The sequence below is a fragment of the Coregonus clupeaformis genome, chromosome 23, assembly GCF_020615455.1.
Source record: "Coregonus clupeaformis isolate EN_2021a chromosome 23, ASM2061545v1, whole genome shotgun sequence".
In the NCBI taxonomy this organism is placed as follows: domain Eukaryota; kingdom Metazoa; phylum Chordata; class Actinopteri; order Salmoniformes; family Salmonidae; genus Coregonus; species Coregonus clupeaformis.
Window position 1 is genome coordinate 55,008,009 of NC_059214.1, and position 27,874 is coordinate 55,035,882.

A 27,874-nucleotide genomic window follows, 5' to 3' on the forward strand; every position below is an offset into this window, starting at 1 on the left:
AATAGACACAGCAGTCCTGAATGGACTTGGTTTGTTTGTGTAGCAATAGCTCCACCTAGTGTTCAGATCTGTGACAAAACCAGGGCAGAAGGAAGAAAGGGGGTGAAATGTATCAGTGACATCCTCTCTAGCTTAGTATTCATGTCTCCTGCTTTTGTTTCATGCTAATATGATTCATGGCAGAGGTCTTTAACACAGGGAAATAGAGAGGGAGGGAGGGAGGGGTTAGAGACATGGAAGAGGAGAGGGAGAATGTGGGAAGATGGAGAGCTACAGGGGGATGGTGAAAAGTGGAGGGGAAGGAGAGAATAAGAGAAGGACAGAAGGGGGAGGAGAGAGAAAGAGAAGGACAGAAGGGGGAGGAGAGAGAAAGAGAGTGTAGAGAATATACCTCGAGACACAGCGATTCAGCTGTAAAGTTATGATGATTGTTTATTAATACAGAGATCACTGATAGTTACAATATCAACAACAGAACAGACTGCATTGGCATGCTACAGTAGCTGGTGCAGAGTTATTAAAAAGGTTGGCTTATGTACAAAACAACGTTTCATCTTTTCATTAATGCTGCAACTATGGACTGCGATATTTATTGACTGGTCTTCTACGGGTTTGCATTTGTGTTAGTTTAGTTAGATTTAGTGATCTTCTTAATAACAGTAAACTGTCTTTCTACTCTGCTGGATGTGGGGACCCCCTGTGTTTGCTGGATTTCAATACAAATTGGTTTCATAATTCAAAATTCATCCCTTTTAGGGAAGGAAATTAACTTCAATACACTGGGAGTTCTTAGTAGCACTTTATTTTAAGGTTCAGTTACCTGGTTATTTGCCTGGTATATGGAGTGGTGCTCCAATTTAGTCCCAAAACATGTGTTCCATAGGTTATTGTCGTGTAATTACCATTTTACCATGCAATTTCTAAGTAAATACCAGTCATCCTTTCTGTAATAGGGTTGTGCTCAATTCGAATTGAAGGCAGTTAATTCAGGAGTTAAACTGAAATTCCAATTCAATGATTGAAAAAGGGGCATCTATTTTTAATGACTTCTCAATAAACTGGAAAGGAGAAGCTATTTATATCCTAAGTTTTCAATTTGGGGATTTTAAATTCAAATCACTTCCTGAATTGACTGCCTTCAATTCGAATTGTACCCAACCCTGTTCCGTAAAAGTTTTGTAAATCTGAGTGATTAGAGAAAACAGCATACAGGTGAAAGCCCCAAAAACAGGTTTGAGATCCTCTGTAGAGCAAAGAGGTCACAGCTGCATCCATCATGACTTTGAGACATGGACATACAGTGAGGGAAAAAAGGATTTGATCCCCTGCTGATTTTGTACGTTTGCCCACTGGCAAAGAAATTATCAGTCTATAATTTTAATGGTAGGTTTATTTGAACAGTGAGAGACAGAATAACAACAAATAAATCCAGAAAAATACATGTCAAAAACGTTATAAATTGATTTGCATTTTAATGAGGGAAATAAGTATTTGACCCCTCTGCAAAACATTGCTTAGTACTTGGTGGCAAAACCCTTGTTGGCAATCACAGAGGTCAGACATTTCTTGTAGTTGGCCACCAGGTTTGCACACATCTCAGGAGGGATTTTTTTCCCACTCCTCTTTGCAGATCTTCTCCAAGTCATTAAGGTTTCGAGGCTGACGTTTGGCAACTCGAACCTTCAGCTCCCTCCACAGATTTTCTATGGGATTAAGGTCTGGAGACTGGCTAGGCCACTCCAGGACCTTAATGTGCTTCTTCTTGAGCCACTCCTTTGTTGCCTTGGCAGTGTGTTTTGGGTCATTGTCATGCTGGAATACCCATCCACGACCCATTTTCAATGCCCTGGCTCAGGGAAGGAGGTTCTCACCCAAGATTTGACGGTACATGGCCCCGTCCATCGTCCCTTTGATGCAGTGAAGTTGTCCTGTCCCCTTAGCAGAAAAACACCCCCAAAGCATAACGTTTCCACCTCCATGTTTGACGGTGGGGATGGTGTTCTTGGGGTCATAGGCAGCATTCCTCCTCCTCCAAACACGGCGAGTTGAGTTGATGCCAAATAGCTCCATTTTGGTCTCATCTGACCACAACACTTTCACCCAGTTCTCCTCTGAATCATTCAGATGTTCATTGGCAAACTTCAGACGGCCCTGTATATGCGCTTTCTTGAGCAGGGGGACCTTGCGGGCGCTGCAGGATTTCAGTCCTTCACGGTGTAGTGTGTTACCAATTGTTTTCTTGGTGACTATGGTCCCAGCTGCCTTGAGATCATTGACAAGATCCTCCCGTGTAGTTCTGGGCTGATTCCTCACCATTCTCATGATCATTGCAACTCCACAAGGTGAGATCTTGCATGGAGCCCCAGGCCGAGGGAGATTGACAGATCTTTTGTGTTTCTTCCATTTGCGAATAATCGCACCAACTGTTGTCACCTTCTCACCAAACTGCTTGGCGATGGTCTTGTAGCCCATTCCAGCCTTGTGTAGGTCTACAATCTTGTCCCTGACATCCTTGGAGAGCTCTTTGGTCTTAGCCATGGTGAAGAGTTTGGAATCTGATTGATTGATTGCTTCTGTGGACAGGTGTCTTTTATACAGGTAACAAACTGAGATTAGGAGCACTCCCTTTAAGAGTGTGCTCCTAATCTCAGCTCTTTACCTGTATAAAAGACACCTGGGAGCCAGAAATCTTTCTGATTGAGAGGGGGTCAAATACTTATTTCCCTCATTAAAATGTAAATCAATTTATAACATTTTTGACATGCGTTTTTCTGGATTATTTTGTTGTTATTCTGTCTCTCACTGTTCAAATAAACCTACCATTAAAATTATAGACTGATCATTTCTTTGTCAGTGGGCAAACATACAAAATCAGCAGGGGATCAAATCCTTTTTTCCCTCACTGTACATACACAACACCATATGAAACACCAGTCTGAGCGTTGAATCATATCATTGCCTTACAACAATATGAGCATTGACTGCATCTCAAATAACACCCTATACCCACCCTATTCTAGTAGACGACTCTACCCACTTGTAACCACCTCAACTCTTTCTCACTCACTCACACACACACATGCACAAACATGCACACTCGTAGGTGTGCACACAGAAAGGCAGACATACCATAAATAAATAAATAAAAAAACATAAGCCTATACATCGCAACGTGTGGCACAAAAACACATAACATCGATAAAATCAATAAAGAATATATTTATCAGACAAAATCCGAGGCTCACATATATTAAAAGAACATACAATCACATATATTAAAAGAACATACGATCACATATATTAAAATAACCTATGCTCACATATATTAAATCCAAACAGCTCAGTGTTCCGAACCAAACTTGACACGCACACTTGAATTGTTATTATAATTAATTATTAATTATTAAGACATCTACACATCCACAGACCAAATTGATTGCACAGTTAGTTCATTGTTAGCTAACATCATAGATATGGACACAATAGTCTGAGATATCGTCCATGAAGCAGCGAAAAGCAGGGATGCAAATGAAAGGCTAAAGTTAGCTCTAAATGCTCTCTCAGTGTTATATCAACATCTTCTCTATATGTCTGAAGTTGAGGTATTTACAGTGGTGATCAGAAACAAAGCATTGCTTTGTAGATGCTAGGGCCTGTATGGAGCATGCCAGACCACAAGGGGGTGCTGTGAGAGGACAGGGGGTTGGCGCTTAGCACTGATGCAGGGTCAGATATCCATTCATCACCCTAATAGTTAAGTTTAGCATCAAGAGTTGGGGTGACCTGATCCTAGATCTGTGCCTAAGGGCAACTTCTACCCAAAGTGTCAGAGATGGCTAAACTTATAATATGGAGCAGGATTAAGTAGCCCATAGATGCTTAACCAAGGTCAGTGTTGCATTGGGAAGGGTAAGCTGATTTACTAGCAACTTCTACCTGCAGCCTGAGTCCCTCAGTGGAGTTTAAGGTACTGAGAGAAAGCATTCATGGCATAGTAGCAAGTTAAGGAATGGTGCTTCTTTACAATAAGTTACAATAACGAGAGAGAGAGAGAGAGAGAGAGAGAGAGAGAGAGAGAGAGAGAGAGAGAGAGAGAGAGAGAGAGAGAGAGAGAGAGAGAGAGAGAGAGAGAGAGAGAGAGAGAGAGAGAGAGAGAGAGAGAGAGAGAGAGAGAGAGAGAGAGAGAGAGAAAAGAGAGAGTTTTAGTGATGCAGTGTGCTAGTGTTGTGGGGATCTTCTGTGCCAGTCTACCAAGGTGCTGTTCGCCCTCTCCTCTTCATCTCCCTACAAACAAACAACCATACAGGCTCTTAGACAGCTATCGATGTGTCTGTATGTATAATGTGTGTGTGTGTGTGTGTGTGTGAGACAAAGTAGCCACTTACCTGCTCTTCCAGCTACACCATCTCATACTGATTAGCAGTAATGATCCTGGACAGACAGCAGGCCAGCAACATGCCAATCAACTGAGAGAGAGAGAGAGAGAGGGGGGTGATAGATGTGTAGAGATGTGAGATAATCTAACTTTAGATTATAGTGAACCTTAGACACAGCACTCATATCATCAGACAACACATTCTCTATCTCACCTGTGAGAAGGCGATGCCAAACGTTACTCCCGCGATGATGGCCATGTTGGTCTCAAGGAAGGAGGTTACCAGTTCATAACAGCCCTGAAACACAGAGGATGGGTTAGTATGTAACATATGGGGACGGGATATTGTGTAACACAGGCCACTGGTTAGTGTGTAACACAGTGGACGGGTTAGTGTGTAACACACACACACACAGACCTGCTGGTTGATCTTGGTGTGGTTTATGGTTGTGTTGCGCAGGTCCTGTGGGCTGCAGTCAGTGGAGTTGGAGCAGCAGCTCGGGGGAAAGCCATTAGCTGGGTAGTACACACTGCCCAACCAGCTGGTGTAGTTGTACACCCCACAGCAACGCAGCTGGAGAGAGAAACAGACAGAGATGTGATTGAATTTTGTATTGTTGTGACAATAGTAGTTTTGTTGTTGTTGATGTTGTTGGGACTCACGCTGCTTTGGACGTTGTCCACAGCCAGGCTCTTCTCATCCTCAGCATCATAATTCAACACCGCGTCAGAATACGTCCTCAGGAAGGTGCCTTTTATCTGTGGACACACACACACAGACACACACACACACACACACACACAGCATATGTTTTACTATCCTTGTGGGGCCTAACATGTACTTCCATTAAAAGTCCTATTTTCCCTAACCCTAAACCTAACTCCTAAGCCTAAAATAGCCTTTGTCCTCGTGTGGACCTGGGAAATGTCCCCACAAGGGAGAATCTTCCTGGTTTTACTATCCTTCTGGGGATTTACGGTACCCACAAGGATAGTAATACAAGACCACACACATACACACGTGACGTATTTCTACTGGCAGGTACTCAGCTGAGATGGGCCCAGATGAACTGTGGGTAATGCAGTTCAAGTAGAGAAACTGACCTCATGACGAAAAACAAAGCCAGAGATCCCAGCCACCAACTCAGCTAGGAACACCAGGGACAAGAACATTGCATACTGCAGAGAGAGAAAGAGAAATAGATAGATGGAGGGGGAAGAAGTGGATATAAAAGAGAAATAAGCTACACACACAGAGAGAGGTCGTGTGTGATTGGGGCAGGCTAGTGAGAAGTATATGTTATGTAGATAATTAGCACTGTGTTTCTCTAACTGCTCTCGAGTCATCAGCATCAAAACAATTATTCACAACCCCAGCTGCAGATTCACAGCTCCAGTGTGTGTGTGTGTGTGTCTGCACACTCCTCTTCCTCTCCCCTCACCAGTTTGAGCATCCATGGGCTCCCCCTGCAGGTGGCGAAGCATCCGAACAGGCCGAAGACGATGATGACAGTCCCAGTGCCGATGAGGACGTACGGAGCGTTGGTGGTGTTCTCAGCTATCAGAGAGATATACGGGCCGATCATAAACTTCCCCCATACTCCCACTGCCAAGAGGATCGCTCCTGTGATCTGGAGAAGAGAAGGAAGGAGAGAGAGAGGGAAAGGAGAGGAGAGAAAGGGGGGAGGACAAATAGGGGAAATAGATGAGCGAAGGGAGATGATGGTGGGTGGAAAGAGGAGAAAAGAGAGAGGGCAAAGGGAGGAGACAGAAGAGATAGGAGAGAAGATGAGACAGAGATATCCAGAGGTACACTATTCAGCCAGCAGAATGCAGTGTTGCTTAGGTCTACCGATGGTGCTGAGTGAACACAAGAGAACACGACAATGTGACTCAACAATGCAGAGCCCTCTTGCCTCTCTGTAGTGTGTGAGAATGAAGTTGCCCCTCGACTCAGATATATGATCAGTTTTGAGTGTAATTGATAGCAGGTTTAAATGTAGATATGTGATCACTAGATCAACCTTTCAGATTGTCCTTTTTGACCAAGGAGCAAACCATAGTTGTTTCTAGGTGTGAGAACAGAAAGGGGAGTGTAGAGAGAGAGAGAGAGAGAGAGAGAGAGAGAGAGAGAGAGAGAGAGAGAGAGAGAGAGAGAGAGAGAGAGAGAGAGAACGAGGGAGGGAGGGAGAGAGAGAGAGGGGAGGGAGGGAGGGAGGGAGGGAGAGAGAGGGGAGGGAGAGAGAGGGAGAGAGAGAGAGAGAGAGAGAGGGAGAGAGAGAGAGAGAGAGAGAGAGAGAGAGAGAGAGAGAGAGAGAGAGAGAGGGAGGGAGGGAGGGAGGGAGGGCGAGAGAGAGAGAGGATGGGGAAGAGTTTGAAGGTGACAGTGGTTGAAAAAGTACTCAATTATCATACTTGAGTAAAAGTAAAGATACCTTAACAGAAAATGACTCAAGTAAAAGTGAAATTTACCTAGTAAATACTACTTGAGTAAAAGTCTAAAAGTATCTGGTTTTAAATGTACTTAAGTACAGTGGTAGAAAAAGTACTCAATTGTCATACAAAAGTACAAAGTAAAAGTAAATGCTATACATCAAATTCCTTATACTAAGCAAACCAGCGGCACACTCCAACACTCAGACATTATTTACAAACACAGTATTTGTGTTTCGTGAGTCCACCAGATCAGAGGCAGTAGGGATGACAAAGCATTATATTGATAGGGAACATAATTCTGTCCTGCTTGAGCATTCTAAATGTAACGAGTACTTTTAGGTGTCAGGGGAAATGTATGGAGTAAAGAGTACATTATTTTCTTTAGGAATGTAGTGGAGTAAAAGTAAAAGTTGTCAAAAATATAAATAGTAAAGTAAAGTACAGATACACCAAAAAACGACTTAAGTAGTACTTAAAAGTATTTTTACTTAAGTACTTTACACCACTGGAAGGCGAAGGGATATGTTGATACTTTCCTGTGGAACACGACATACACACACACACACACACACACAGAAGGAGCGAATCAAAAGGACCCTTTGATCCAGAGCGGGCCGCTTCCTCCTGTTGCCCTGCTCTTAGCATTTCTAATGAAGGCCTGTCATAAAGGAGTGTGTTGTGTGAGCCAGATAAACGCCCCTGTTCACCAGCTGGGGGGGGCCGCTGCTTTTCTGTGATGGGTACAGTTGGGGTGCCGATCTGTCAAAGACACTCTACTAGCAAAGCCTGGTGCCAAACCATCTTCACCCCCCAAGTCCCCCTCCAAGAGGTCCCTCTCTGCTGCCTGGTGCTTCCATATTGCAGGAATGCACACACACAGGCATGTAATCAGACCCACATGTACACACACACACGCATAGCTCACAAATACACAAAAACAATGTGACATATAGTTTATTGGCAGGTGTATGGGCCCAATTGTGGTCTAAAGAAATTACCATTACCTGAATGAGGTGCAGTGCTGGGCCCGGTTTCCCGATAGCGATTGAACTTAAGCTTACGAGTGTTTTAACGATGCATCTTTCTTACAACTGCCGAAGATGCAGTGGCAACCCGTCATTCAGGGCAGGTGGGGCAGAATGAAATAAAAAATAAAATAAAATAAATAAATTGGGCTTACTTGTTTTGCATGTTATTTTGGCATTAACACTGTCACATACCAGTTTGCAATGTAAAAAAATAAAAATAATTGAGTTAATAAAACCGCATACAAACATGGTCTCTTTTTTGCTTTCTTGAGTAAGACAGCTCCAAAATGCAGGTGTTTCAGCCTAGCTCAGTGCTTTCTGTGGTGGTGGGGCAGCTAGCAGAAAATGCGGAGCGTAGGTGTTGATAATGTTCTCTAGTTGCGCCATGATTAGCTCAGTGTTCTGTAACTGGTGGGGACAGTACCTCACCACCAAGTCTAAGGGTAGACCTTGAAAATTCAAGCCCCTTGGGTGCTGCCATAGAGTTGCATTAGAAGTGCCCATTCAAGAAAGCTCAAGGTCATTGGCCACAGATAAAATGATGTTATATCTACAGTACCTTTGATTGGACTGATCATGTCAACATCATACTTTAAAAATCTGGCAAATCCTTTTTAATCCTTGTCATTTGAAGAGAAATAATGTAGAGAAATTATAGATAAAACATATCGGTGCTCATCGGCCATTGGACATGAACATTACACAACAAGTTGGAAATCGCAAATTCAACAATGAGTGGTTTGGAAGGAATCAGTGACAGGCTAACTGCAAGCATTGCAAAGCAATCACTAGCCTGCTATTCAGTGGAGTGGCTGTGTGGTCCCAAATCTGGGATTAAGGGTCTCTTTTCCAAGTTTAAAATGATAAACATTCAACATTGGCCATGCTGTCAATGAAGCATAATTTGTGCAGCGCTCAAAACAACAGTTAACTCGGAACTGCGAAAACTTGACTTCAGTGAGTTCAAGACAACTGGGAAGTCGGGAAAAAAAACGAGCTCCAACTCGAAATTATAAATCGGGAACTCAGGCCTCTTTTTAGAGCTACGACCTGAAGATCAATGACTTCATCATGATTCAACCTTGTTTTTTTTCAGAGTTCCCAGTTGTCTTGAAAGCACCATAAATCCAGAGAATGCCAGACTTTGATGACAAAATATGCCCACAAAGGACCGCCGCGCCACCTTCCTGTTCAAGTGAGCACAGCACAACAAGGTGAGTCCAGAAATGTATTGTATGCTGCTGCCTAAATGATGTAATATGCCAGGGAGATATGTATACTATAGCTAAGAAAGTAATACTAAGTGTATGTTGTGTAGTAAGCTGTTAGTAGCCCATGTGTCTCACCCTAATAATTTGGTCTATTTACCCCTCTTAATTTCACCTACTGTTCTGACTTGGTTGTGCACATGTAGCCTATAACCTGTTTTAGAGAAATGTAATCATCAAATTTTGTAAGAGCTTTCATTGTCTGTTTATATGCCCCCTTTACTTATCCTACGGTTCTGACTTGGTGTACAGGGAGAACACTGTAAGAACGGCCCATGTTCTGAATTCTGTCGCTGTACATTTCAAAAGTGCTAAACAAATAGTTAGATTGACTACGTCCATCCTAGCTCGCTCGTTAATGTCTTTACGGATTGCCTATTATCTGCTTGTCGTCCCCTTATGCCATAGTTTGTACATCTCAATTGTCATTAGAAACCACATTTGTTTAAGCAAGTCAGCCATATCAGCTATGTTTTTTTTAAAGGCAGTAAATGAGGCTGAATTAACTGTTTCGCTGCCAGACAAGGTGTTACGGATACAGGTATCCTGTGTTTTTGTGTGTTTCTACTCTTTCTGCCCTAATCACAGGTGTCCTGTATGTTCCTGATTGGTGGTCGTTGAGGTGTCTGCTGATTGGACCAATCAGTGAACATTCCTGTTAATTGCACCACCTGTTATTCGTTTGTTCAATCACACATTCCATTTTATAAACACCAGACTTGTGTTTGTTGTGAGAGAGAGACTTTTTGCCATATGTGAGTATGGACACGGTGGTGTCCTGTGTGTTGTGTACGCACTAAGTTGTTGGTTACCCTATTGGTAACATTAGTAGAATATATTTCTTTACCTGAGTGTGGATACTGTTGTATCCTGTGTACTTATTTAATTGCTGAGTACCCTGTTTAGTAGTTTTGTGTGTTTTTTGGGAAAAGGGGAGTTTAAGCTAGTTGCCCTTGGGCGTACATTACCCGTAGGAAGAAATCTGTCTATAAACACCAGTTAGACCTGAGCGGACCACCCACTGTATTTTTGTATGGTAGCAGTAGCCTAGCGGTTCTTCAGGCAGGCTAGATCAGTTTAGGGGGTTTTACACTATTGTTTCATTTCTTGGGTCCTGCTCAGCCCTTTTTCCCAAACCCTTACCGTGTGTTCATAAATAAACACTTTGTGTTTGACGGTAGTTCATGGTAGTTGTGTCTTATTTGTTCTCACTATTCCATGCCACACTTATAATTTACATGAATTTATGTTACGGGTCTCATGTCCATCCACCCTAGATATTTAGAGCCACGGGGTTCGTAACATAAAGTGGGGGCTCGTCCGGGATCCTATCTATCCCATGCTACTCATGTAAATTAGTTAGTGTCTGGTTCGGTGTTGAGCTTAGCAGCTGTAACTACCTGTTTTTTTTGTGTGTTCAGTAGTCGGCGGCTCGTGTTGCTAGTAGGATGGCTACTTTTGAGTTGGAGGCATTTTTGGAAAACCCTACGTGGGAGGTTTTTGATAATTGCCGTAGAGTGGATCTACAGGCTTTGGCTGACCACTTTTCTGTACCCATACCGAGGGGGTTTAGTGAAAGCAGAAGTTAGGGGAAGTAGTGTTAGCGATATTGTTAAACGAGCGAGTGCTTGAGTTACCGCCGCCTGAGTCTGCTGCTCCTGTAGGGGATGTGGTTGCTGTTCCTGTAAGCCCATCAGTGTCTGAGGACGAGGCTAAGGCTCCAGCCACATTGCCCCGTTATGACCCACTCTCCCACTGACTGACAGTGATGCCAGGATGGATGTCCGCTCGACACGGCTCCAAATAGAGGCGGAAGAGCGGGCACAAATCAGGCAAGACAAGCTGGAGATGCGTAAAATGGAACTAGAGGCAGAACAGGAGACGCGTAAGCTAGAGGCAGAACAGGAGACGCGTAAGCTAGAGGCAGAACAGGAGACGCGTAAGATGGAACTGGAGACGCGTGAGGCTTGATCAAGAACTGGAGACGCGTAAGATGGAACTGGAGATGCGTAAAATGGAACTAGAGGCAGAAACAGCGAGGTTAGTCTCTGCTCATACTATGCCTGCTAGTGAGCCAGCCTCACCAGCGGTGTCGTCTGCTACATTTGATATTAGTAGACAGATCACCTTGGTACCTGTGTTTAGGGAGTCAGAGGTTGATTCCTATTTCAGTGTGTTTGAGCGTATAGCGGTAGCATTGAAATGGCCCGACGAGGTATGGTGCCTATTACTTCAGTGTAAGCTAACAGGTAAAGCCCAAGAGGTTCTGGCAGCGCTACCTCTTGAAGACAGTTTGAATTATGAGGTGGTCAAAGCTACTGTTCTTCGTGCCTATGAGCTTGTTCCTGAGGCATATCGACAGAGATTTAGGTCTCATAAAAAAGTCTCCTACTCAGACTTATGTGGAGTTTGCTAGAGACAAAGGAAATCTGTTTGACAAATGGCACAGTGCTAGTAAGGTAACTGATTTTAACTCTCTACGGGAGTTAATCTTGTTAGAAGAGTTTAAAAATTGTTTACCGGAACGCATTGTAGTTTATCTGAACGAACAGAAAGTATCCTCACTGTCGGAAGCGTCTGTATTGGCAGACGAGTTTGTGTTGGCGATAAGAGCGTGTTTTCGAGCTCGTACGGAGAGCCGGGCTGCGGAGTTGCTAACTTTTAATCCTAGTCGACCAGCAGTACATCCAGCACGCCCAAAAGATGTGCGTCACTGTTTCTATTGTCATAAGGTGGGACATATAGTTAATGATTGCTTTCTGCTAAAACGCAAACCGGGATGCCTCAGCACGCCAGGCCGCCAACGTGGTGTTGGGCTGATTCAGTACGGTTGTAGGGCCGGAATCAAGACAGAAGCCTCATAGTGAATGTGGTTTGAAAGTCCCTGTCCCCAGATCACAGTTATGAACCGTTCATTTTTGAGGGGTTTGTTTCTATATCAGATGATGAAGCGTCTCAGCGTCCAGTTAGAATCCTCAGAGATACTGGTGCGGCGCAGTCGTTCATACTAGCTGATGTGTTGCCCTTGTCCAGTAATACATATTGTGGTTCCAGTGTGTTAGTACAAGGAATTGAAATGGGTTTCGTCCCAGTGCCATTGCACTTTGTGAACGTACACTCTGAGTTAGTCAGTGGATTGTTCAGAGTGGGCGTACGTCCTATGTTGCCAGTAAAAGGTGTGACATTTATAATGGGCAACGATATTGCCGGAGGAAAGGTAATACCCATATTGGAGGTATTGGATAAAAGTGACCAGTCTCTCTCCGAGGAGCTGGCACAGGGTTATCCAGATGTGTTCCCCGCTTGTGCTGTCACACGTGCTCAAGCACGACAAGTGGGTGAAGTGGTAGATTTGTCAGACACGATTCTATTCAGAGAGTGTGACCCAGAGGATAGTTCGGGTGCTACCTCTGGTAAGCTGGTGCAGTCTGACCAACAGCCCAGAGAAAGGATAAAGGATGTGGAACTTGTTGCTGAAGCAATACAGTTACCAGTTACTCGTGAGCAGCTGATCGCTAACCAACAGGTTGACATTAGCCTGGCTAAATGTTTTTCTAGTGTTGTCTCAAAAGACGAGCTAAAGAAGAAAAACATGGCATACTTCATTGATGGTAATCTCCTCATGCGTAAATGGACATCCCATGTTGACGCTGGCGGAGATTGGAATGCTGTTTACCAAATAGTGATTCCTACAGCCTTTCGACAAAATGTTTTATCCCTCGCTCATGATCACCAGTGGTCCGGACATCTGGGGAGTCACCAAGACTTATGATCGTGTTTTGCGACATTTCTTTTGGCCTGGTTTAAAACAAGATGTGGCTCAGTTCTGTCGGACTTGCCACACCTGTCAAGTAGTTGGGAAACCGAACCAGGTTATTTCCCCGCGCCTCTTTGTCCCATACCGGCCATAGGTGAACCATTCGAACATGTGATGGTTGATTGTGTTGGACCATTACCAAAAACAAAATCTGGTAACCAGTTTATGTTGACAATTATGTGTGTGGCCACCAGGTACCCAGAGGCCATTCCTCTGCGAAGGATTACTGCTCCGGTGGTGAGTAAAGCGTTGATCAAATTCTTCTCAACTTTTGGATTACCTAAGGTGATACAAACTGATCAGGGTACGAATTTCCTTTCTAAACTTTTCAAACAAGTGTTAAAATCCTTGTCAGTTACACACCGTGTGTCAAGCGCATATCACCCAGAGTCTCAGGGTGCGCTTGAACGTTGGCATCAGACCCTGAAGTCTATGCTCCGTAAATATTGTTTGGAATCTGAGAAAGATTGGGATGAGGGAGTTCCTCTAGTGTTGTTTGCTGTCCGTGAGACAGTACAGGAATCCCTAGGGTTCAGCCCAGCTGAACTGGTGTTTGGACACACCATGAGAGGACCTATGAAAGTCCTTAAGGATCAGTTTTTGTCACAAGAGTTGTGTGTGAAAGAAAATGTGTTAGAACATGACATTAATGTTGGAAACGCTGCACCTATCAAGCAACATCCTTATCGTGTCAACGTCGCTAAGAGAAAGATAATGAGGGGTGAGGTCGGTTATTTGCTGGAGAATAACCTGGCTATGCCAAGTTCAAGTCCTTGGAGTTCTCCGTGCATTCTGGTTCCTAAACCTGATGGGACATCCAGATTATGTACGGACTATCGGAAAGTCAATGCTGTCACAGTGCCCGACTCGTTCCCGTTACCCAGACTGGATGACTGTATTGATACTGTTGGTGCTGCTACCTATGTAACCAAATTAGATCTTCTAAAGGTTACTGGCAGGTGCCGTTAACCCCACGTGCCTCCGACATCTCTGCATTTGTGACCCCAGATCACTTCCTACAATATGCTGTCATGGCATTTGGGATGCGGAACGCACCAGCCACTTTCCAACGCCTGGTTAACACAGTATTGGCTGGAGTTCCAAATTGTAGTGCTTACCTTGATGATCTGGTCATTTATTCAACTGAGTGGTCTGATCATGTTAACACTCTAAGGGTAGTGTGTGAACGTCTAGCAACCGCTTCTCTAACCCTGAACTTAGCAAAGTGCGAGTTTGGGAAGGCTACTGTTACTTATCTTGGTAAACAGGTCGGCCATGGTCAGGTGCGCCCTGTAGATGCCAAGGTCTCAGCTATAAACGCATTTCCCGCACCTACCACCAGAAGAGAGCTACGCCGTTTTTTAGGGATGGTTGGCTACTACCGTAGTTTCTGTAAAAATTTCTCTGCGGTAGTTGCTCCATTAACGGATTTGCTCAGTCCAGCGAGAAAATTTGTATGGTCTGAAGATTGTTGTACTGCTTTCAACACTGCTAAAGCACTCTTGTGTAGTACTCCTGTTCTTGCTGCGCCAGATTTTGAGCGGCCGTTTAAACTGGAGGTAGATGCAAGTGCCAGAGGTGCTGGTGCTGTTCTACTGCAGCAAGACCAGAGTGGAGTGGACCATCCTGTCTGTTATTTTTCACGGAAATTTAACAAATGTCAGACAAACTATTCCACCATTGAACAAGAAGCTCTAGCTTTGTTGTTAGCTCTGCAGTACTTTGAAGTTTATGTTGGTTCCAGTGCATTACCAGTGGTAGTGTATACTGACCATAACCCCTTAGTTTTTCTCCACCGGATGTACAACCAGATCCAACGCCTTATGCGTTGGGCACTTGTCGTGCAAAATTATAATTTGGAGATCCGCCACAAAAAAGGGGTTAGATAATGTGTTGGCAGATGCTTTGTCTCGTGTGTAATGATCTAGGTTTTTTTTTGTTATCCCGATAGGATGATTTGTGAATTTGGGTGTTGTGATAGTAAGTGTGTCGCAAACCATTTTGGTTTGCTCTTTTAAGGGTGGGAGTGTTACGGATACAGGTATCCTGTGTTTTTGTGTGTTTCTACTCTTTCTGCCCTAATCACAGGTGTCCTGTATGTTCCTGATTGGTGGTCGTTGAGGTGTCTGCTGATTGGACCAATCAGTGAACATTCCTGTTAATTGCACCACCTGTTATTCGTTTGTTCAATCACACATTCCATTTTATAAACACCAGACTTGTGTTTGTTGTGAGAGAGAGACTTTTTGCCATATGTGAGTATGGACACGGTGGTGTCCTGTGTGTTGTGTACGCACTAAGTTGTTGGTTACCCTATTGGTAACATTAGTAGAATATATTTCTTTACCTGAGTGTGGATACTGTTGTATCCTGTGTACTTATTTAATTGCTGAGTACCCTGTTTAGTAGTTTTGTGTGTTTTTTGGGAAAAGGGGAGTTTAAGCTAGTTGCCCTTGGGCGTACATTACCCGTAGGAAGAAATCTGTCTATAAACACCAGTTAGACCTGAGCGGACCACCCACTGTATTTTTGTATGGTAGCAGTAGCCTAGCGGTTCTTCAGGCAGGCTAGATCAGTTTAGGGGGTTTTACACTATTGTTTCATTTCTTGGGTCCTGCTCAGCCCTTTTTCCCAAACCCTTACCGTGTGTTCATAAATAAACACTTTGTGTTTGACGGTAGTTCATGGTGGTTGTGTATTATTTGTTCTCACTATTCCATGCCACACTTATAATTTACATGAATTTATGTTACGGGTCTCATGTCCATCCACCCTAGATATTTAGAGCCACGGGGTTCGTAACACAAGGCTCTGCTGATAGCCAGGTGTAGCAGTGGTAAGATGTTGGGACTGCTGTTGGGACAGCTTTATGTAGGCCCTAACAGTTTGTGGGCACCGTTTGTCACCGTTATAGTGCAATTAATGTATTGTTTAGTGTTGTGTTGTGTCGTGTAGTGGCTTTGCTGGCATGCATCCCACTTTTGTTTGTTTTTTGCCCCACCAAGATGTACATGCTAAAATCGCCACTGCGAAGATGTAACATACATTTCACAAAACACCATGCAGAGAGAACATAATGGTCAATCCGAAGTCTGCATTGGCCGTACAGCATTTACTGTGATACGGCCTCTGCAGAAGTCAGGACATTCATACTTCTTGCACAGAGCTGTTGAGCAGAGCTGTTGTGAAGGAAGTTGTCAAGGAAGTGAGTTTGTATTTATACAGGACCTCCCGCCCCCACCTACCGTCAACCAATCATGTCAATGCGGAGCTATAAGGAACCCTCCGCATTGTTAAAAATTTGGGAGGCGCACGGCAATGCGGTACGGAGTTCAATTTGGCCTCTGCATGTCTCCGGAGGCACCGCAATTGCGTCACAGCCTCAATACGGCGCCTCCAACCACATTTTCGGATCAAGCATAAATAGGTTTTAAGTGTGTCGTTGAGGATCGATACTGATAGGATCGAAAGAAAGGCAACGCTGCTCTCGGATCAGCTTCAAATCTTACCATAATATTATAACTATTCCACAATACTGACGACGGATCAGCTCATAAAAATATATTATCACCTATGGCTGCAAATTTTGAGGCGGCTTATTCTAATGTTTACCCTATAATAATGCACTAAATCAAGATTTGGCATATCATTGCGCACATGTTAGGCTACACAACATTAAATATATTGAGACAAATTACAGAGAGTAACCTACAAGTAGCAAAATAGAACTCAATTGATTGAACATTAAATGTATTTCAATATGATTGAAATAGGCCTATAGCCTACTGTATTTATATTTCAATGCGGTCATCTCGGTTTTAATTTAAAGCATATTTTTATATGTCGCTTGTTTGTATCAATTGCAAAGCCATTGGCAACTTTGTATTTGTAGTCATCTTTGTTCTGAAGTTATCGGAGGTCACAGAGAGGCAGATAAACCATGTGATTCTATGGGCAAAAAAGCATCCAACAACCCAGAGTCAGACGTTAGATTACGAGCGTTTTCAAGTGCAACGTTAATTAACAATGCTCCTACGACGTTTCTAACGATGAACTTAACCTTAAGATGCTTTTGGGAAACCAGGCCCTGGACTGTAACAAACGTCTGCACGTCACAGGCTTACAAGTCAACAAGGTCTTGATTAGTTGCATCAGGTGTGTTAGTGCTGGGCTGGGCCAAACACGTGTTTCAAGTTTCAAGTTTTATTAGTGGTATGTACAGGATACACATGGTATACACAGTCCAACAAAATGCTTCCTTGCAGCAGTGGAGGCTGCTGAGGGGAGGACGGCTCATAATAATGTCTGGAATGGAGCAAATGGAATCGCATCAAACACATGGATGTTTGATGTATTTGATACCATTCCACTAATTCCACTACAGCCATTACCACGAGCCTGTGGTGCCACCAACCTAATTCCACTACAGCCAATTAAGGTGCCACCAACCTCCTGTGACTTGCAGGTTCCTTCTCGACAATGCAACAACAATAAGAAATAATAAAAGATAAGAATACGAATATAAAGTAAATGGCTCAGTAGTTTGGGATGGAAGAACACTGGGAGAGGAGTCAGAGACAGGGACTGCTCGGCTGACAGGGCCAGAGTTAGACTGTCTCCATGGTAACATACATTTATCTCTGAGGTGCTGCAGTATCCAAGCAGAGCTCAGCCTGAACGTACAGAAACTCTCCACCTCCTCCTCTCTTTCTCACTCCCACCTTGTATGACGCCAGTACAGTCCAGAGCGCTCCGTCTACTGATGACGCCAGTACAGTCCAGAGCGCTCCGTCTACTGATGACGCCAGTACAGTCCAGAGCGCTCCGTCTAGTGATGACGCCAGTACAGTCCAGAGCGCTCCGTCTACTGATGACGCCAGTACAGTCCAGAGTGCTCCGTCTAGTGATGACGCCAGTACAGTCCAGAGCGCTCCGTCTACTGATGACGCCAGTACAGTCCAGAGCGCTCCGTCTACTGATGACGCCAGTACAGTCCAGAGCGCTCCGTCTACTGATGACGCCAGTACAGTCCAGAGCGCTCCGTCTACTGATGTCGCCAGTACAGTCCAGAGCGCTCCGTCTACTGATGACGCCAGTACAGTCCAGAGCGCTCCGTCTACTGATGACGCCAGTACAGTCCAGAGCGCTCCGTCTACTGATGACGCCAGTACAGTCCAGAGCGCTCCGTCTAGTAATGACGCCAGTACAGTCCAGAGCGCTCCGTCTACTGATGACGCCAGTACAGTCCAGAGCGCTCCGTCTACTGATGACGCCAGTACAGTCCAGAGCGCTCCGTCTACTGATGACGCCAGTACAGTCCAGAGCGCTCCGTCTACTGATGACGCCAGCACAGTCCAGAGCGCTCCGTCTACTGATGACGCCAGTAGAGTCCAGAGCGCTCCGTCTACTGATGACGCCAGTACAGTCCAGAGCGCTCCGTCTACTGATGACGCCAGTAGAGTCCAGAGCGCTCCGTCTACTAATGACGCCAGTAGAGTCCAGAGCGCTCCGTCTACTGATGACGCCAGTACAGTCCAGAGCGCTCCGTCTACTGATGACGCCAGTACAATCCAGAGCGCTCCGTCTACTGATGACGCCAGTAGAGTCCAGAGTGCTCCGTCTACTGATGACGCCAGTAGAGTCCAGAGCGCTCCGTCTACTGATGACGCCAGTACAGTCCAGAGCGCTCCGTCTAGTGATGATGCCAGTACAGTCCAGAGCGCTCTGTCTACTGATGACGCCAGTACAATCCAGAGCGCTCCGTCTACTGATGACGCCAGTACAGTCCAGAGCGCTGTCTACTGATGACGCCAGTACAGTCCAGAGCGCTCCGTCTACTGATGACGCCAGTACAGTCCAGAGCGCTCCGTCTACTGATGACGCCAGTACAGTCCAGAGCGCTCCGTCTACTGATGACGCCAGTACAGTCCAGAGCGCTCCGTCTACTGATGACGCCAGTACAGTCCAGAGCGCTCCGTCTACTGATGACGCCAGTACAGTCCAGAGCGCTCAGTCTACTGATGACACCAGTACAGTCCAGAGCGCTCTGTCTACTGATGACGCCAGTACAGTCCAGAGCGCTCCGTCTAGTGATGATGCCAGTAGAGTCCAGAGCGCTCCGTCTAGTGATGACGCCAGTACAGTCCAGAGCGCTCCGTCTACTGATGACGCCAGTACAGTCCAGAGCGCTCAGTCTACTGATGACGCCAGTAGAGTCCAGAGCGCTCCGTCTACTGATGACGCCAGTAGAGTCCAGAGCGCTCCGTCTACTGATGACGCCAGTACAATCCAGAGCGTTCAGAGCGTTCGGTCTACCGATGACGCCAGTACAGTCCAGAGCGCTCCGTCTACTGATGACGCCAGTACAGTCCAGAGCGCTCCGTCTACTGATGACGCCAGTACAGTCCAGAGCACTCCGTCTACTGATGACGCCAGTACAGTCCAGAGCGCTCCGTCTACTGATGACGCCAGTACAGTCCAGAGCGCTCCGTCTACTGATGACGCCAGTACAGTCCAGAGCGCTCCGTCTACTGATGACGCCAGTACAGTCCAGAGCGCTCCGTCTACTGATGACTCCAGTACAGTCCAGAGCGCTCCGTCTACTGATGACGCCAGTACAGTCCAGAGCGCTCCGTCTACTGATGAAGCCAGTACAGTCCAGAGTGCTCCGTCTAGTGATGATGCCCGTAGAGTCCAGAGCGCTCAATCTACTGATGACGCCAGTACAGTCCAGAGCGCTCCGTCTACTGATGACGCCAGTACAGTCCAGAGCGCTCAGTCTAGTGATGATGCCAGTAGAGTCCAGAGCGCTCCGTCTACTGATGACGCCAGTACAGTCCAGAGCGCTCAGTCTACTGATGGCGCCAGTACAGTCCAGAGCGCTCCGTCTACTGATGACGCCAATACAGTCCAGAGCGCTCCGTCTACTGATGACGCCAGTACAGTCCAGAGCGCTCCGTCTACTGATGACGCCAATACAGTCCAGAGCGCTCCGTCTACTGATGACGCCAGTACAGTCCAGAGCGCTCCGTCTACTGATGACGCCAGTACAGTCCAGAGCATTCAGAGCTTTCGGTCTACTGATGATGCCAGTACAGTCCAGAGCGCTCCGTCTACTGATGACGCCAGTACAGTCCAGAGCGCTCCGTCTACTGATGACACCAGTACAGTCCAGAGCGCTCCGTCTACTGATGACACCAGTACAGTCCAGAGCGCTCCGTCTACTGATGACGCCAGTACAGTCCAGAGCGCTCTGTCTACTGATGACGCCAGTACAGTCCAGAGCGCTCAGTCTACTGATGACGCCAGTACAGTCCAGAGCGTTCAGAGCGTTCGGTCTACTGATGACGCCAGTACAGTCCAGAGAGCTCCGTCTAGTGATGACGCCAGTACAGTCCAGAGCGCTCCGTCTACTGATGACGCCAGTACAGTCCAGAGCGCTCCGTCTAGTAATGACGCCAGTACAGTCCAGAGCGCTCCGTCTACTGATGACGCCAGTACAGTCCAGAGCGCTCCGTCTACTGATGACGCCAGTACAATCCAGAGCGCTCCGTCTACTGTTGACACCAGTACAGTCCAGAGCGCTCCGTCTACTGATGACGCCAGTACAGTCCAGAGCGCTCCGTCTACTGATGACGCCAGTACAGTCCAGAGCGCTCCGTCTACTGATGACGCCAGTACAGTCCAGAGCGCTCCGTCTACTGATGACGCCAGTACAATCCCAGAGCGCTCCGTCTACTGATGACGCCAGTACAGTCCAGAGCGCTCCGTCTACTGATGACGCCAGTACAGTCCAGAGCGCTCCGTCTACTGATGACGCCAGTACAGTCCAGAGCGCTCAGTCTACTGATGACGCCAGTACAGTCCAGAGCGCTCCGTCTACTGATGACGCCAGTACAGTCCAGAGCGCTCCGTCTACTGATGACACCAGTACAGTCCAGAGCGCTCTGTCTACTGATGACGCCAGTACAGTCCAGAGCGCTCCGTCTAGTGATGATGCCAGTAGAGTCCAGAGCGCTCCGTCTAGTGATGACGCCAGTACAGTCCAGAGCGCTCCGTCTACTGATGACGCCAGTACAGTCCAGAGCGCTCAGTCTAGTGATGATGCCAGTAGAGTCCAGAGCGCTCCGTCTACTGATGACGCCAGTAGAGTCCAGAGCGCTCCGTCTACTGATGACGCCAGTACAGTCCAGAGCGTTCAGAGCGTTCGGTCTACCGATGACGCCAGTACAGTCCAGAGCGCTCCGTCTACTGATGACGCCAGTACAGTCCAGAGCGCTCCGTCTACTGATGACGCCAGTACAGTCCAGAGCGCTCCGTCTACTGATGACGCCAGTACAGTCCAGAGCGCTCCGTCTACTGATGACGCCAGTACAGTCCAGAAGCGCTCCGTCTACTGATGACGCCAGTACAGTCCAGACGCTCCGTCTACTGATGACGCCAGTACAGTCCAGAGCGCTCCGTCTACTGATGACGCTAGTACAGTCCAGAGCGCTCCGTCTACTGATGACGCCAGTACAGTCCAGAGCGCTCCGTCTACTGATGACGCCAGTACAGTCCAGAGCGCTCCGTCTACTGATGACGCCAGTACAGTCCAGAGTGCTCCGTCTAGTGATGATGCCCGTAGAGTCCAGAGCGCTCAATCTACTGATGACGCCAGTACAGTCCAGAGCGCTCCGTCTACTGATGACGCCAGTACAGTCCAGAGCGTTCAGAGCGTTCGGTCTACTGATGACGCCAGTACAGTCCAGAGAGCTCCGTCTAGTGATGACGCCAGTACAGTCCAGAGCGCTCCGTCTACTGATGACGCCAGTACAGTCCAGAGCGCTCCGTCTAGTAATGACGCCAGTACAGTCCAGAGCGCTCCGTCTACTGATGACGCCAGTACAGTCCAGAGCGCTCCGTCTACTGATGACGCCAGTACAATCCAGAGCGCTCCGTCTACTGTTGACACCAGAACAGTCCAGAGCGCTCCGTCTACTGATGACGCCAGTACAGTCCAGAGCGCTCCGTCTACTGATGACGCCAGTACAGTCCAGAGCGCTCCGTCTACTGATGACGCCAGTACAGTCCAGAGCGCTCCGTCTACTGATGACGCCAGTACAATCCAGAGCGCTCCGTCTACTGATGACGCCAGTACAGTCCAGAGCGCTCCGTCTACTGATGACGCCAGTACAGTCCAGAGCGCTCCGTCTACTGATGACGCCAGTACAGTCCAGAGCGCTCAGTCTACTGATGACGCCAGTACAGTCCAGAGCGCTCCGTCTACTGATGACGCCAGTACAGTCCAGAGCGCTCAGTCTACTGATGACACCAGTACAGTCCAGAGCGCTCTGTCTACTGATGACGCCAGTACAGTCCAGAGCGCTCCGTCTAGTGATGATGCCAGTAGAGTCCAGAGCGCTCCGTCTAGTGATGACGCCAGTACAGTCCAGAGCGCTCCGTCTACTGATGACGCCAGTACAGTCCAGAGCGCTCAGTCTAGTGATGATGCCAGTAGAGTCCAGAGCGCTCCGTCTACTGATGACGCCAGTAGAGTCCAGAGCGCTCCGTCTACTGATGACGCCAGTAGAGTCCAGAGCGTTCAGAGCGTTCGGTCTACCGATGACGCCAGTACAGTCCAGAGCGCTCCGTCTACTGATGACGCCAGTACAGTCCAGAGCGCTCCGTCTACTGATGACGGCAGTACAGTCCAGAGCGCTCCGTCTACTGATGACGCCAGTACAGTCCAGAGCGCTCCGTCTACTGATGACGCCAGTACAGTCCAGAGCGCTCCGTCTACTGATGACACCAGTACAGTCCAGAGCGCTCCGTCTACTGATGACTCCAGTACAGTCCAGAGCGCTCCGTCTACTGATGACGCCAGTACAGTCCAGAGCGCTCCGTCTACTGATGACGCCAGTACAGTCCAGAGTGCTCCGTCTAGTGATGATGCCCGTAGAGTCCAGAGCGCTCAATCTACTGATGACGCCAGTACAGTCCAGAGCGCTCCGTCTACTGATGACGCCAGTACAGTCCAGAGCGCTCAGTCTAGTGATGATGCCAGTAGAGTCCAGAGCGCTCCGTCTACTGATGACGCCAGTACAGTCCAGAGCGCTCAGTCTACTGATGGCGCCAGTACAGTCCAGAGCGCTCCGTCTACTGATGACGCCAGTACAGTCCAGAGCGCTCCGTCTACTGATGACGCCAATACAGTCCAGAGCGCTCCGTCTACTGATGACGCCAGTACAGTCCAGAGCGCTCCGTCTACTGATGACGCCAGTACAGTCCAGAGCATTCAGAGCTTTCGGTCTACTGATGACGCCAGTACAGTCCAGAGCGCTCCGTCTACTGATGACGCCAGTACAGTCCAGAGCGCTCCGTCTACTGATGACGCCAGTACAGTCCAGAGCGCTCCGTCTACTGATGACGCCAGTACAGTCCAGAGCGCTCAGTCTACTGATGACGCCAGTACAGTCCAGAGCGCTCCGTCTACTGATGACGCCAGTACAATCCAGAGCGCTCCGTCTACTGATGACACCAGTACAGTCCAGAGCGCTCCGTCTACTGATGACACCAGTACAGTCCAGAGCGCTCCGTCTACTGATGACGCCAGTACAGTCCAGAGCGCTCCGTCTACTGATGACGCCAGTACAGTCCAGAGCGCTCAGTCTACTGATGACGCCAGTACAGTCCAGAGCGTTCAGAGCGTTCGGTCTACTGATGACGCCAGTACAGTCCAGAGAGCTCCGTCTAGTGATGACGCCAGTACAGTCCAGAGCGCTCAGTCTACTGATGACGCCAGTACAGTCCAGAGCGCTCCGTCTAGTAATGACGCCAGTACAGTCCAGAGCGCTCCGTCTACTGATGACGCCAGTACAGTCCAGAGCGCTCCGTCTACTGATGACGCCAGTACAATCCAGAGCGCTCCGTCTACTGTTGACACCAGTACAGTCCAGAGCGCTCCGTCTACTGATGACGCCAGTACAGTCCAGAGCGCTCCGTCTACTGATGACGCCAGTACAGTCCAGAGCGCTCCGTCTACTGATGACGCCAGTACAGTCCAGAGCGCTCCGTCTACTGATGACGCCAGTACAATCCAGAGCGCTCCGTCTACTGATGACGCCAGTACAGTCCAGAGCGCTCCGTCTACTGATGACGCCAGTACAGTCCAGAGCGCTCCGTCTACTGATGACGCCAGTACAGTCCAGAGCGCTCCGTCTACTGATGACACCAGTACAGTCCAGAGCGCTCCGTCTACTGATGACGCCAGTACAGTCCAGAGCGCTCCGTCTACTGATGACACCAGTACAGTCCAGAGCGCTCCGTCTACTGATGACGCCAGTACAGTCCAGAGCGCTCCGTCTACTGATGACGCCAGTACAGTCCAGAGCGCTCTGTCTACTGATGACGCCAGTACCAAGGGCCCTGAGAGGTGAGTTCTGCATGTTAAGCAGTGTTGTGTTTGCAGACATACTTTTAAATGGTGTTTTTCATTGCAATGTCTATCAATCTATTTTTCCATCTATCTATCTACAGTGCCTTCAGAAAGTACTCATACCCCTTGACTTATTCCACATTCAAAATGAATTAAATGCAACAAAATCTCACCCATCTACACACAATAATACCCCATAATGACAAAGTGAAAACATGTTTTTAGAATTGTTTGCAAATTTATTGAAATTGAAATACAGAAATGTCTCGTTTACATAAGTATTTACACCCTTAGTCAATACACGCAGTGGTGGAAAAAGTATCCAATTGTCATACTTGAGTAAAAGTAAAGATACCTTAATAGAAAATGACTGAAGTAAAAGTGAATGTCACTGTCACAAACGAGACTCCCGCTGTTCCTCCTGCTCACCACCAGAGGGAACCCTCTCCTGAGTATTAAACCCCTGAACTACATTTCCCACATACCTGGCTCTGATTACCGTTGCACCTGACTCCCATCAGTAGACTATTTAGGTGCTCTCAAACTCTCTCCCCTTGCGAAGTCTTGTTTACCCTGGTGATCATTTCTGTGCGTTCGCCTGTGTCTGTCTGCCCGTGGATTTACTCTGGACTGTTTTTTCCTCCTTGATTCTTTGCTGCCTGCCCTGGACTATATTCTTTACTGGACTGATTTTGGTAAGCTTGCTGCCTGCCCTGACCTTATGCCTGTACCTGGATTACGAGTTGCCTTATCCCTACTGTTGTGTCTGCTGGCGATTGACCCTGTTTGTACGACCCAGATTGTAATAAAACTGCAAATGGATCCTCACTCTCCTGGAGCGTCATTACAGAAGACTTCGCCAACACACGATCCAGCAGCTCTGGTTCAGATGTCCACGGAGATCTCCACTCAAGCTCACCAACTCGCCATTCATCAACAGCAGCTAACCCATTTAACTACAGTAACAGAGGAACTCGTCAGGACGCTACAGAGGTTGCCGGTGTCGCTAACAAACCCAGCCCCTCCTCCACCGAACGCGAGTGTGGGCGCTTCTCCACCACCGTCACTCACAGTTAACCCACGTCTGGCTCTCCCTGATAAGTTTGACGGCAACCCAACTAAAAGTAAGGGATTTCTACTGCAATGTTCATTATTCATTGATCAACAACCAGCTATGTATGTCACCGATGCCAGCAAGATTTCCTTGGTATGCTCACTCCCTCGCTGACAAGGCGTTAGAGTGGGTGACGGCGGTTTGGAGAGAGGATGGCACTGCTTTTCCATCGTTTGGTACCTTTCTTCAACGCTTCCGGGAAATATTTGAACACCCGGAGGGAGGTATGAGAGCTGATGACCGACTACTTGCGTTGAGCCAGGGCAGGAATACCGCAGCAGAATATGCTTTGACATTTCGCACTCTAGCAGCTCAAACCGACTGGGTGGAGAGCACACTTAAACTGCTCTTTCGCAAGGGACTCAGCTTGGAGTTGCAATCCGAACTGGCCTGCCGAGATGAAGGGAAATTGCTGAATCAATTCATCGAACTAACCATTCAGATTGACAATCTGATTCGTTCACGTCGTCCACTCAGAACGGTACCCACCAGCACACAATACCCGGTCACTCTGTCTCAAACTGAACCCATGCAGCTCGGATATACTCACCTGACTCCGGAAGAACGAGAACGCCGCATACGTCAACATCTCTGCCTCTATTGTGGTCAAACGGGCCATCTGAGGGCGTTTTGCCCCACAAGACCACCTCCTCGTAATCCCTCTTCGGTGAGTCCTTGTGTTCAAGCACATCATTCCAGTTCTTGCATCAAAGTACCTATAGTATTATCTCTAGAGGGCAATCATATATCCACATCAGCTCTATTAGACTCAGGAGCAGCCGGGAACTTTATGTCTCACGAGTTTGCCCAACAACAACAACTCCCATTAATCTCCTGTAACTCTCAATTGGCAGTGGAGGCGCTAGATGGACGGCCTCTCGCGATGGGAGGGTCCTGCACACCACCGTGGACCTTCAACTACAGACCGGTACCCTTCACACTGAGGTAATTCGTTTCTCGTCATCTCATCACCTCATAACCCGGTTATTCTTGGACTCCCTGGCTACGTCAACATAATCCCCTCATCTCATGGAGGGAGGGTCGTATCATCAAATGGGACCCGTCATGTCTCTCCAACTGCTTAACTGGCAGCCCTTCACTCTCCATTCAGACCGTCACACTAAAGGACGAGCCGGTCCTTTTCCCCACTCTTCCCATTGAATACTCTGACCTCATCGAAGCTTTTAGCAAGACCAAGGCGATGGAACTCCCCCCACCGATCAAGCGACTGTTCCATCGGACTATTACCAGGCACAACACCACCTAAGGGCCGAATCTTCCCCCTATCACAACCCGAATCAGAAGCCATGAACAACTACATCGAGGAGGAACTTTCGAAGGGGGTTCATTAGAACGTCGACATCACCTGCAGCCTCTGGCTTCTTCTTTGTTAAAAAAAAAACGGTGGCCTACGCCCTTGTATCGACTACCGGGGTCTCAACGACATCACCGTCAAGTTTCGATATCCTTTACCGCTGGTACCAGCTGCCCTAGAACAACTCCGCAAAGCCAAGTACTTCTCCAAACTGGACCTCCGCAGCGCCTACAATCTCATTCGCATCCGGGGACGGTGATGAATGGAAGACAGCCTTCTCTACCAGCACTGGGCACTATGAGTATTTGGTGATGCCTTTCGGGCTGTCCAATAGTCCGTCCGTATTTCAGTGCGTTTATCAATGACGTCTTCGGGACATGCTTAATCGTTGGGTAATTGTTTACATCGATGACATTCTCGTCTATTCCAACACCTATGAGGAACACGTGCAACACGTGAGAACAGTATTACAACGACTCATTGATCACCAATTATACGCCAAAGCAGAGAAGTGCGAATTTCACCAGACTTCCACGTCTTTCTTGGGCTACATCATCAACCAGGAGGGAGTCGCCATGGACGAGAAGAAGGTCAAGGCCGTTTCTAGACTGGCCACTGCCAGTAACCTTAAAGGAGTTACAACGCTTCTTGGGATTTGCGAACTTCTACCGACGCTTCATCAGGAATTTCAGCTCGGTAGCCTCTCCCTTAACCTCTATGACTAAGAGAAATGCACCACACCTCACCTGGTCAACTACAGCACAGGAGGCTTTCGCAGAACTCAAGTCACGTTTCACATCTGCCCCCATCCTCCACCACCCTAATCCTGAAATCCCGTTTACAGTTGAGGTGGACGCTTCTAATACGGGCATTGGAGCCATCCTCTCACAGCGGCACGGATCCCCACTCAAGCTCTATCCGTGCGCCTATTACTCCCGTGAAACTTAGTCCAGCCGAACAGAACTACGACGCCGGGAACCGAGAACTGTTGGCCATGAAAGCAGCTATGGAGGAGTGGCGTCATTGGCTGGAGGGAGCTAAACACCCGTTTGTGATTCTAACTGACCACAAGAATCTGGAATACTTGCGATCTGCCAAGAGACTG

General features: G+C 47.5%; 1 protein-coding gene across 1 annotated transcript in view; it reads right to left on the reverse strand.

Moving 5' to 3' along the window:
• Window positions 1-4,142: 4,142 nt before the first annotated feature.
• LOC121536510 (tetraspanin-7-like) overlaps window positions 4,143-27,874 on the reverse strand; it is a 33,460-nt gene continuing 9,728 nt past the window's right edge. Inside the window, exons 2-8 of the mRNA XM_041843840.2 lie at window positions 5,818-6,006; window positions 5,480-5,554; window positions 5,039-5,134; window positions 4,794-4,949; window positions 4,590-4,673; window positions 4,386-4,466; window positions 4,143-4,284 (exon numbers count right to left, since the gene is read on the reverse strand). Coding sequence (XP_041699774.1) covers window positions 4,398-4,466; window positions 4,590-4,673; window positions 4,794-4,949; window positions 5,039-5,134; window positions 5,480-5,554; window positions 5,818-6,006 — 669 coding nt within the window. The 3' untranslated portion in view covers window positions 4,143-4,284; window positions 4,386-4,397. The remainder of the gene's footprint in view (window positions 4,285-4,385; window positions 4,467-4,589; window positions 4,674-4,793; window positions 4,950-5,038; window positions 5,135-5,479; window positions 5,555-5,817; window positions 6,007-27,874) is intronic.